The sequence below is a fragment of the Panthera onca genome, chromosome B1 (assembly GCF_046562875.1).
Source record: "Panthera onca isolate mPanOnc1 chromosome B1, mPanOnc1 haplotype 2, whole genome shotgun sequence".
Lineage (NCBI taxonomy): Eukaryota > Metazoa > Chordata > Mammalia > Carnivora > Felidae > Panthera > Panthera onca.
The window spans coordinates 84,532,454-84,544,843 of NC_138342.1; the positions used below are offsets into that span (position 1 = coordinate 84,532,454).

Here is a 12,390-nt window from a genome sequence, read left to right on the forward strand (position 1 = left end):
CTTCACAGAGCATGCTCTAATCAAAGTGTCCTCCAAGAAAATGAAGAGGCTGAGTCCCCTTACTCCAGTTGAAGGTTTCAGGAGATGCGGTCCCAGAGGAGGTGTCCTCTGAATCAAAGCTCAAAGGATGAGAATTGAAAGATGAGAACTGTTACCGTGACAATAATCAAGCCCACACACAGAAGGTATGCATGTACTTTATTAGCATTAAGTAGGCACAGCAGACCAACAATGCCAGGTTTAATTTAAAAAAATTTAATTCCTTTGTAAAAAGCAAAATAATAATAATAACACAAACTTGGAAGTCCTGACTCAGGTTCTGTCATTGTAAGAGAATATATTGTGCTTTTAATTTAATTTGATAAAACGGCATGGCTTACAGGATGTTTAAAAACAAATGTCAACGATGGCTTGAAGCCCACTTAGAAGAATATAAGGAGTCAGCAGAGCTGGTGCCACATTTTTTTTAACTTCTCATAGACCATATATCTTCCCATTGGATAGAATCCAATGACATTTGGGGGCCAGCGGAGGGCAGGAGGAGGGCAGGAGGTTATGTTGAAGAAGGCTGCGTTTCTGAATTACAAAAGCATTACAGAAAATGATAAATTGAGATGTAAACAAAGGAAGAGGGGTTTTTCTGGTCTCGAGTGTTGTTTTGTTTTGTTTTGTTTCATGGAATTTTCCCAATCATTCTCTCTTCAAGTCCAAATCTAAACAATAATTAAAAAATATAAATCACCCAATATGTCAAACACTGAGTGATTAACATATCTTTTCTCACCTGTCAAAAACTGATCAGTCTAAGGGGAAATACAACAAAAACCGAAAAAAAGCTTTCAAGTTCAAGCTAATATGCTGAGTTGAAAAGGAGTTAGCCTTTTAAACTCAGCTGGCGTGAAGCCAGTCCAAATGACCAAACAACAAAACTTCCCTGAATCTAATTATATCACCTTATTAATGCCTCCCTCTCATATTCTATTGTCTGATGTGGCTGGAGAGGAAGTATTCCAAAACCATACAGTTATCATATAGAACCATTTATAAAAAAGACAGAACTTAATACAATTGTACTCAAAATAAATACATAATTTGTCTCCATTCATTGCTTCAGGAGGTGTAGTGAGAATTGTGCAATGTTCAAAGTCATCAGACAAGAACTGATTCAGGGCATAAGAAGCAAGGCATTGAGCTAGGCAACACTGATTCGATGACCATGGTTTTCAAACTAAAACTCTGAATATACATATTAACAAAAAAATTTGTGTACCTTCCACGAATATGCAGCAATCTGGGAGACATAGTTCAGACACCGACCTACCAGAATCTCCAAAACATTCTACTACTACACAGAGACAACTGAACATTTTAAATCAGAAGTAACAGCTCCTCCCCCCAAAAAATAAAAAAAATAAAGCGGGTCCATACAGTTACCGTATGGACAGTATAAGAAGAGACTCTACATCTCAGAAACTTAGAGCTAATGGGATCTTTTAAAATTTAGCTCTGTATGAATAAAACTCTCTTTCTGAACATCAACCATCGTTCTTCTGGCTTCCTAACTGTAGGAAGTACCTGACACTGACAAACCCTGTAAGGTGGTCTGTCATCATCTGGAGGCAGCTGGGAACATAAATCTCTGGTCTCTACTTATGTGTTTTGCTTTCTGCAGACATCTGCAGAATTTCCAGTTGCAAGAGAGAGAAGTTCATAGAAAGTCAGACAGACCATCCTTTTAAAATAGAGTAGGAATATACTTGGTATAAGGCAAAGACATGGATTAAGGAAATAAAAAGAAGAACACAACATTCTATTTCTGTGATGTCTCACAAAGAATAGATCGAATTCTAAAACTGTAATATTTTAATGATTCATTACTGCTTTCTCAGTCAGGGTTTGTTTTTGTTTTTAATATCAGGGTTTCAGTTACTGCATGTACATTTGTGAAAAGGATTTGAGATCCCAGCCATAGGCCCAGGTCCTCAGTTTGCCAGTCCATCTGATTTAAGCCATTATTCAGAACACCTAACCATAGAGGAATATGAAGTGTTTTATTTGACTTCTTATGTGAAATATAATTGATGGCTCATCAGGATACAGCCTGTATGAATACAGAAGATGAAAATACGGTAAAATGAGTTAATAATGCTGAAAATGTCAAGATTACTAAAGACTTAGTTTACAAACTGAAACCGTGTGTCAGTGCCGACATTCCCACCTGATGACTATTTTTTAAAAAGGAGTGAAACACCTACGAAGCACTGGTTGTTGGTTTTGCTTGAGCTTTCTCTAGAAATTCGTAAAATCCTCAAACCAGACCAACTGTATCGGCCATTATCTGTAGTTCAAAGAGGCTTATGATAACAACCTTCAAAATAAATGTCAATAAATGTTTTAGTAGGAGAATATGCTATTTCTGTTTCTGTGTATACATTTACCTGAATAGAGAATAACGTTTAACAATTTTCCTTTAGTAAACCTCATGCCAAGATCAAACCAGATTATAATATCTATCGTCAGAATGTTTATTCTGCTAAATACAGAGATATAAAAGCTCCCTCTCCTATTGAAACTATTTTATACAGCTAGTAATTCAGTAAAGCAAAGTTTGAAATACTATGTGACATCTTAAATATACCAAAAGAAGTGACACTGTCAAACAGGTTTTCAAGACAAAAGAACATCTTTGCTAAAGGAAAGAATTTGCTTACACTTACCTGCATTCTAGTCCCACCTGTGACCGACCATGCTATCTATTCTGTCTCCATTTCTTCAACTATAAAATAAATGCCACCATAAGCTACTGTTGTAGACCCAAGGCATTCACAGACTTCAATATTAATTGTTCTGACTATTCTTGAGTGACCCTGAAAATACATTAACACATTGTCATTTGTAATTCTGTGTCAGCAGTGACTGAATTGCCATTCCCAGGCAAGTGGACCCAGTGTGACCTCAAATTCCATTTGAGGATCCTCTGGTTCCCAGAAGTGAGGGGTGAGTACAATTTTACAAATGAGGAAAAAACCTGTGACTTACAATACATTACAGTGGAATTGTAGAAAGTTGGAATTCAAAATCTCACTGTCTCTCTCTTGAATATCAAGAGAATGCTACACCACAAAGTTGCTAAAAAAAATGACAAAATGATTTTTTAGTATTTACCAAAGTTCCAGATCGTGAATCATCATCATTCCCTATAGTTCAGGAGTGTCCAATATTTTCACAAAACTTTCAAAACAGTAAATTAACTGGATTTGCTAAAAGGAGAGTATGTCTAGAAAAATGCTGTTTTCCAATGAGGTCACTCTAAATGGACTCTTTATTTGGTTTCGTAATTAGTTCCAACTTTACACATGGCTGACACAGAAAAGATAAGGAAAAGCATGAGAGACCAATTATAAAAATTATAAACGTACATCAAAGTCATATTTCATATTTTTAAAATTATAAATAAAACAGGTCATATTTATGGAAATGAACAGATTTAAAAAATGAAGTAGACATAAAAAGGCATGTTTTTAAACTAACATAAACAAATGTAAAACTAACTAGATTCTAAGCTGTTACTTTTTTCACATTTTAACTGGATGTCTTAAAATAGATTGCTCATTTAAAGTACAGGTTCTTTCCCCCAGTTTCCAAAAAAATATTCTTTTCTAAATGTTAATTTCCTATTCGATGGCATTTTAGAATCATTGGAAGTTCCCTGAATCACAGTCTCAATTGTTGCCTAAGGCTTTTGTGTTAGTTTACAAAATGTTTTGAAAATAATGTTTTGTTACATTTACTTTATAGTAGAAATCCTGAAAGAAAACACTAACGAACAGATCTAATTTGTAATTAATAGCATTAATTTACATGCTACTCACTACATCCCGAAAAGAATCTGTTCTGTTAAGTATATTAACCATGCCCAAACCGTGTTGTTTATATTATTAATTAGATTAGCAGACCCTTTCTTCACATCCATTGCTGATGGAGACTTCAGCCACCAAACACTAATGCTTAATCATAGTTTCAGTTAACGACACTGAATTAATGAGGTCTTACTGCACTCAAATGGAAAACCAGATAGATAGAATATACTATACTATAGAATAGATGGTCAATCTAAGTAAAATAAATTCACAATGAGCTCCTCTTGACACACCACAAAGAAATGGCATTATTTAATACTTTGCTTCAAAATCCAAACATGATCATGATTACTGATGTAGCATAGCTTGATGTTCTTTTTAAGCAATATTACCATCTCATTCAGCTAGAAACACTGGCGGCTTGAATCTTTGTTTACTTAATATTTTGCTTAGCTACCAGCTTCTTGCTTATATGATCTTAGATATCCTTCCAGAATTTCCCTGTGTGTATTTTGTCTTCACAAACAGTATATAAGCTGACAATACAAAGAAAAACAGCTTGTTTTGTTTTGTTTTGCATTCCCCACAGCCAAAAGCAACCTGACAGACACAAAGCACAAATTCCCTACCTACAGTTTTTGAGAAAACCCCCAAAACTCTTCCCAGGCATTTACTCCCCATCAACCTGCCATGCTATCTGGAATTTCTACTATTAAAATCAGTTCGGGTTAAGGTAAGAAATACCTCATTAGAAAATACTTGGAGATGGGAACAAAGGGAAGGGAAAAAGAAGTAACAAAGCAAGGTACTCATTAAATACAATTTCATTTCCTCCAAGTGTATGACTTCCAAATAGCTAAGTTCCAAAGCCAGGAGGGAGTGTTAGGGCTAGACACGGAGTCAAAGGCAGGGACGGGCAAGGAGAAATAAAAAGAAGCCAGAGTTTGGAACCAGGCCTGTGGAGCACCACTGCAGAGAAAAACCAGACTATGTGGTGTGTTGGGGGAAAGAAGGGAGAGTAGTTATTCTTCTATTTACTGCCCTCCATCTTTTGCCATACAGTTACGCATATATTTTGTTTTCTTAAAAAAATGTAAAACAGTAAACGGGTCAAATTACTCCGATTTCCAACAAATGGCAATCCCAAGATCTTTTCTATGAGGTTTTTTTTTTTTTTTTTTATGTTTTCCATTGTTTTTATCCAAGAACAGTCAAATTGAAACAGCACCAGTTTTGCTAAATGAGAAGTAAATTTTTTTGAGGTAATCTAAATAAATGCTTCTCATCTCCAGTGCTGCCATTTTTTCATTTTTAAGATCTGGAAAACTGATCAGGGCTCTGAACACACTCTAGAAGATGCTACAAACCTGAAACATCGCATAGTTAGTTGAGACTTAAACTCAACCTACCTTTCTAAAGCTGCATTCTGGAAGTACAAATCAAGAAAGCCGTCACATCATGGTATTACTACAAACAAAACCACAAGCACAGCTTTATTTGTAAACAGCAATTTGTTATACAACAAAAGCCAGATCACACTAATGCAGATAACTGTAAACAAACACCATGGCATGCCATGGTAATAATGATCCAAATACTTCTTATTTCTATATGCAACCAAATATTACTATCTGTATTGTAAAAGAAGAGGAAGTTTGAGGAGCACAAAAATTTCCTCGAGGATAACCCCTTTCCTACATTAAAGAATCCTGTCAGACTACTGAGATGAAGTTCTAGCAAAATTTAAAGTCATGGTTCCATGAACTATGTCTTACCTAATTTTGTAAACCTGAAAAATCATTTGGTCTCTATTTTCCATTCATCATTCATGTACTTTCTACTCACTAAGCATGTATATACGTAGGGAAATGCTATCTGTTAGAGAACTGGTAATCAAAACAGATTACCATTTCAAAATAATCAGTTATAAAAATCATATATGTGACCAAATGTTGATCCAACATTCAATAATGCCTTTTAAAAAGCCAACAATATAAAGTCTATAAGAAAGCATAAGAAAAATAACATGCCCACCTTAAAATCAGGATTCATCAATAAAAGTTTTTTTTCTATAAACAAAATTTCACATTTAAAATTTCACATCAAGATCCCTATAAAAACAAATACAAAATTACCTTTCCCTATTTTGAGACTTTCCTATTTTCCTATATTAACCACGTGTGCATTTTAGCTCTACAAAAATATGTAAACCATTTTTTTTGGAATTAAGGAGAATTTGTGTACTTACAATGAAGACTCATCTATAAAAACATTACAATATAGCATTGGAAAAAAGCAAGACCAAATAGGCATAGAATGGCTGAATGGACTCTTTCACATTAATTGGTAAAGACATCAAGCCAGAATGTATAGACAATTCTACATTCTTCTCTCCATGACAATTTTACATTTACACAGAGAACCCACACTTTGTGATTTAAAACAGGGAACCTGAAGTTATGTATGCACATATGACTGACTTTTAATTGTTGACACATTTACTGCTAGCACTTTAATTGTAAGCTTTACACTGTTTTGAAAACAGGCAATCTTAACATACACTGGAGTTACACCTAAACATCACACATTAGGGAGATATTTGTTATTCTCCAATATTTCAGCAAAAGGTTTTAATTTTTGAAAATGTCAACAATAACCCTTAATACAAAGCATAGTTTTTTGGAATCGATTTGAATTCACTGTTTACATGAGGAGCCATTACTGCAGAGAGAACAGTTGTTCATCTGTAGTCCTACTTCGAGTCATTTTTTGCAAAGGTATTTCCTCCTTACTTTGATGAGTCTATGAATACTGCATTCAAGTAGGAATGATTCTAATATAATCAAAACAAGAAAAGATATTTTATTCTCTTTTTTTAAAAAAAGAGAAAACAATCCCCCTCCCCCATCACCACGCACACACACATACACACAACTTTAACAACTGAGCAAATGTGAATGGAGCAATGAACAGTTCTGTCGCCCCAGAAGGACTTCTGTATCATGGTCTTAAGGCTGCGGAGTTACTTCACCTAAGTGCTCATGGGACCAATGACTTTATTGCCTTGCACTCAACTTGCATGGCCACATTAGATACTATCTCAGTTCTATACACCACACACACACACACACACACACACACACACACACCCCGCGCGCGCGCGCGCACACACACACACACTCCACACCAGCCAGTGCTATTTGCAATTTCTAAGGCCCGTTCCGTGCCTAGCCCCTACCCCATCCCTGCTTTGCTCCGGGTCCTAACCCTAGGAACGAGGGATACTACTTAATCCTGGAGGATCTGCTCTGTTGTCCCATCCTTCCAGGATTTGTAGGATGGTTCCTCCCCAACTCCACCACGGAACACAACGAGGACGGCGGATTTTCCCGGGCAAGAAAGACCACTGCCTGTCCCCTTCCTCACCCCACGCATCCCCGCTTCTCTACGCCAGGAACCTCAGGGCAAGGAGTATACGATCCCGGGGCAGGGGAGAAGAGGCAATAACAGGAATCAAATGGCCCGTTAACAAGGGGGTGCCAGGGGCACGGAAGAAGCGAGCCGGGTGAGGTTACCACCAGGGAGGTGTGCTCCAGCGGGGAACCATTCAAGAGCACTGACAGGTCGGCGGGGGAAGGAAGGCTCCGGTGGCGAGGGAGGTTGGAGAACTGCTTTTCGTGTCTTTCTCAGGGCCTGCGGGGGAATCCCGGGGCGGCGCGGCGGGACTCTCGGGTCGTTCCCCGCCTCCCGCGGCCCCCGCGCGTCCCCTCGGCCACCCCCTCCGCCTGCGGCCGCCCCCGCCCCGCGCGGAAGGAAGCGCCGGGCTCCCCCCACGCTCTCCCGCTCTCTCGCGAGTCCTGTGCAGGCCCTTTCAGGGGGAGGGGGAGGGGGCGCGGAGGGAATTGCTGCAATGGAGCTCCGAGAGAACCCAGCCCGAGCGAGGCAGTCGGTGGAAAGCCACGGCCACATAAAAATGCCATATTAATTTTTTAAAAGCCATAAATCACCCCTCCCTCTGCAAAAGAAAATCATAAACCCGATCCCATGCAAGCCTGCGAGCAGCCACCCACTTCCTATTTCTGTCACAGCAGCTACACCCTGCCAGCAACCACCCCCCGGGCGCCCCCTCCCGCCACCGCCACCCCCGCCGCCGCCGCCTCCCCGCGGCTCAGCCATTTGCCAACTGACGCCCCCGTAAATAAAAATGCCCCAAGTGGGGCTGGGTGGGAGGCTTGGGGGGAAGGCGCGCAAAGGAGGGGGGGTTCGAGGGTTGCACAATATCCTAGAAGGTCCGTGGCTGGAGCAAGGAGAGAACCGGGGGCGGGGGGAGGGGAGGCGAGCCGTGAGGGTTCCTGCGGCACACGGTGCACCGGGGCGACCGCGGCGCGCCGCTTACCTTTCACCACCCTGTCGGTCGTCGACAACTTGGGATCAATTGCCTTGGGCTCGGACATCTCCAGCCCCCGGGGGACAGCGACGCGCTGCTCGTCCGTCCTACTGCACACCCCGACCGGACCGGCGGGCCAGACACTGAACGCCGCCGCCGCCGCCGCCGCGCTGCAAACCGCTCGGCTGGAGGTCTGGGCTTCTGAGCTGGCTTTAAAGTTACTGCCTTCTCGCGCGTCCCTCCTCCTCCTCCTCCTCCTCCTCCACCTCCTCCTCCTCCTCCTCCACCTCCTCCTCCTCCTTCGCCGCCGCCGCCTTCACTCCTCCTCCGCCGCCGCCGCCAGCCTCGCCGACTCCGCTCCGGGCTGCGCGTGTGTGGTGGTTATTTATTTATTTTCTAAGCACGCCTCTTGGTTCTTCTTTTATTCTTGGGGGAAGGGGGATGGGGAGGAGAAGCGCACACAGGAGCACCCACCCCGGCAAGGAGACCCGGCACCGCGGAATGAAGCCCCACGCGCGCACTCCGCCGGGATTAAGACCGATCACATGGGGAGGGCCGGGGGCGAGACAGAAGAGGCAGGGCCGCCGATGTCAGTGCCACCAGCCGTGCCTCGGCGTCCCCGGCGGCGGAGAGGCGGCCGCCGCTGCTGCTGCTGCCGCCGCCGCTGCTTCCCCACACCAAGCGCCGCCGCTGGCCCCGCAGCCGCCGGAGACGTCCCGCCGCTGCGCTCGCCCGCGTTCGCCTCTGCCTCCCCGCGCCGCTCCTTCACTCACACAGGCACAGCCGCGGAGCTCGGCAGACACAGTCCCGGGCGCACCCTACCCTCCTCCTCCTCCGCCGCCGCCGCCGCCACCGCGCCCGCCTCCGCCTCCTCCCCTTCCTCCTCCCGGCCCCCGCCTCCAGCGCCCCGGCAGCCTCCACCTCCCTGCGGAGCCAGCCCCCCGCTCCCCGCCCCGACGTCGAAGCTGCGGGCGCCCATTGGCTGGCGCGCGCGTCAGTTTCTGCTAGGTCGCGCCCTCGTCGTTCGGCCCTCCTCCCGCTCCTCCTCGCCGTCCCCGCCCCCCTCTCTGTTTTCTCCCAGCTGCCAGTCCAGTGGGCCTGCCGCCTCCGCCGCCCAGTCACCGCTCAGGTGTCACTGTTGCCGGCAGGCCGAGACTAGGGAAGGAGAATGGGCAGGGGGTCGCGGCAGGGAGGAGCGGGGCTCTACCCTGCCACCCTCAGCCCGGTGTGGCTTCTGCCCTGGACCCCGCACACTCCCCCGCGCAGCTTTGGCAACTGTGCCTAGTCGGCTGGGTTAAGCCGCAGTGTGAGTAGCCAAGTGCGGAGGGTGTCTCCGGGTGTGTGCGTGGCCCGAGAGAGGGCAAGAAGGGGGGAGGCAGGGAGAGGAGGGAAGAGGGTGGGGGTGAGGAGCACCGAAAGAGGGCGGAGGAAGGAAGAGCGCGGGGAGCTCGGGGCCCGCGGCACAGCTGCTGTCGCTGTCGCTGCAGCAGCTGTCCAGGGAGAATCGCCAAAACGGCGACGAATAAACAACTTACCTTGGGGAGACGGGCTCCGGCTGTGATGGGTGTACGGTGCATTTTGCTATTGGGGCTTTTTGATGCGCGATGTGCTGGTTATTAACGTTTCCCCACACATACACACGCATCCACACCTTCTGAGAAAGGGGCCGCTTCTCAGCGTCGCGCCAGGGAGGTGGCCGAGTGTGTGGGACGCGCTAGCCAAGGAGATTGGGGACGGGAGTCCAAGCGACCCCGGGCAACTCTGAGTCACCCGGGGCCGCCCTGCCAATCTCCAGAGACAAATGATGGGCAGGAGACACACTGGAGAGGGTCGCCTTTTCCCTGTTCACGCGCGCACGCAGCCACTAGTCGGGACTGGTGGCAGCACATCTCCAATCATCCGACGTCCACTTGGTGCGCTAGGTGTGTGCAGGGCCCTGAAGCCCAAGGCGGATCCCCACACTGGTCCCTTTGGTTGGAAGGAGAGTAAAGAAGGGAACACTAGGTGCAGGAGGACAGAGAACGACAATGCCCCGACAGCTCCTTTCTGACCTGTCTGCCGCACCACAGAATGAGGAGATCATCTCCCTCTGCCAGAAGGTCACCTCCGCTCACAGCCCCTCTCTCTGACCAACCTGGCAAGATTGGAGCATGCTTCTTCGTCGATAACGAAGAGAGCTGAGTAAATTTCTCACCCTCGATTCTTCCTGTTTCGTTTCTAAATTCCTTCAATATCAGGTTTTTCCTATTTCCTGGATTCGACCATAAGCCCAGTAAAAGGCCTAATAAAAGATTTAGGGAGCTAGGAGATGGAGCCAGAAGTGTTTGGGTAGCAGGGATTAGATTTCGAGTTCAAACCCGAAAGGAAGTTGGAGAACTTGACTGATGGCACCAGAGTATGCCTTGAGCGTGCTGCCTGCAAGGAATAGGAACTCACCCTAAAAGGCAGGGAAGCCTCGGTGTGGGCCTTCTAGCAAATGGAGACCATGCAGGGTGTGTCCACCCTACTCAGGGAGGCTGCCACTGGCTCCAAGATTCTGCTGCCCAATTCACACCCCCAGCATAGTGTGTGGTAATTAGGCAGACAGTACGTTCAATAAATATGTATTGTGTTCCTTTTATATACACCAGACACTATGGTAGGTTATTTGTGGGGGGGGGGGGGGGTGGAGAGGAGGGGGGAGGGGCAGTTACTGGAAAATGGTCCTTGCCCTCAATAAAGCCTAGAGTCTAGTAGAACTGTCATAAAAATATGAGCTCTGAAAGGCCACTGTATCGCCTCAGGAAGTGGTTACTGAAAACAGTCTCCTGAGCCCTGGCAGAGCCAGTTGCTAAGGCAGATTTGGGAAGTTGGTTCCTGGCCAGATGGCACAGAGTGAGGCAGGGACGCCAAGACCTATGGGTGAAGAAGAGGGCCTGCCTGAGGAAAGACCAGGAAATCATGTCCAAGGATGCTCACTTCCAAGGCCACAATGTTTTCTCCCACATGTCGCAAATAAACAGGCAGTTCCCACTGCTATTTGGACACGTTTCAGGTTTAGGAAAAACACCTTGAACCAAGATCAGAAGGCTTAAAATGTCAGCATCAATAGAGAAGTTTTATGATACAGACAGGAAATAAAGGCACACCTTTGAGGCACACCCTTCAGTCCGCTACAAGTTTGGGACACCTCCTAGCTGAGGTATGTGTGGGAAAAAAAAGTTATGAATCATAATCCCTTTACAACACATGTTACTATCATCGGACACCTTTAATGCACGTGTATGGTCCATACTGTTGCGACACAAACACATCTTCTTAGACAAAATTGGACCCTACTCGAAGGAAAACTAGACAGCAGAAATTAGGGACTAGTTATGTCTGCATATCTGGCATACTGGTATAGCCAAATCATCTCTTTGTTTGTTTGTTTGTTTGTGTTTTAGCGTTTATTTATGTTGAGGTGTGGGGCAGGGGGAGAGCAGAGAGAGAGAGTGAGAGAATCCCAAGCAGGCTCCACACTGTCATCACAGAGCCTGATGCTGGGCTCAATCACACGAACCCATGAGACCATGACTTGAGCCGAAATCAAGAATGGGACACTTAACTGACTGAGCCACCCAGGAGCCCTGCCAAAATCATCCTTTGTATTCAGATATGTTTTCAGATGTCCTACAATCTGCTGCCATTTTTTTATCCTGTTAGACTCTCCAAGCAGTCCTTGATTATGTTACCACTTTCATAAAATTACCTTACACTTGGAATTTACATTTTCAAGAAGTTACTGCAATTCATTTTCCCAAAGTTACTATAAACCATGTCCTTTGCTTATGAAGAGAACAGAGAAAAAAAGGTGGGGGGCAAGGGGGGAACCATCCTGGCAGAAAACAACTTGCAGTCTGCTAAAAACCTGTATTTCCCCTTCCTTCCCAGTATACTCTCTGAGAACCATGTGCCCCGGTGAGATTCCATTTCCTGGCCTGCATTTGTGTGCGTCTAAATGGGTGCATGTGACTAGCTCTGGCCAAGGCATTGTGGACTGAAGTGTTTCATCAGTTTCAGGCCAAGGCAGTTAAGTGGCAGTTATACATTCTTCAGAGCCTATGAGTTCCCATCCTTTAGCTGAATGCAGAGACTTCTAGGGCACAGGGGAAGGCATAACTC

General features: G+C 45.2%; 1 protein-coding gene across 5 annotated transcripts in view; it reads right to left on the reverse strand.

Moving 5' to 3' along the window:
* PPP3CA (protein phosphatase 3 catalytic subunit alpha) overlaps positions 1-10,001 on the reverse strand; it is a 325,951-nt gene extending 315,950 nt beyond the window's left edge. For 2 of the 5 annotated variants that reach the window (XM_060654549.3, XM_060654548.3), the window contains exon 1: positions 8,257-9,152. In XM_060654549.3, the coding sequence (XP_060510532.1) occupies positions 8,257-8,314 (58 nt within the window). In that variant the 5' untranslated portion in view covers positions 8,315-9,152. Of the gene's footprint in view, positions 1-2,717; positions 2,777-5,269; positions 5,328-8,256; positions 9,153-9,782 lie in introns of those variants that run through there. The other 3 variants (XM_060654550.3, XM_060654551.3, XM_060654552.3) reach the window with 3 other exon arrangements.
* Between the last annotated feature and the right edge of the window lie 2,389 nt (positions 10,002-12,390).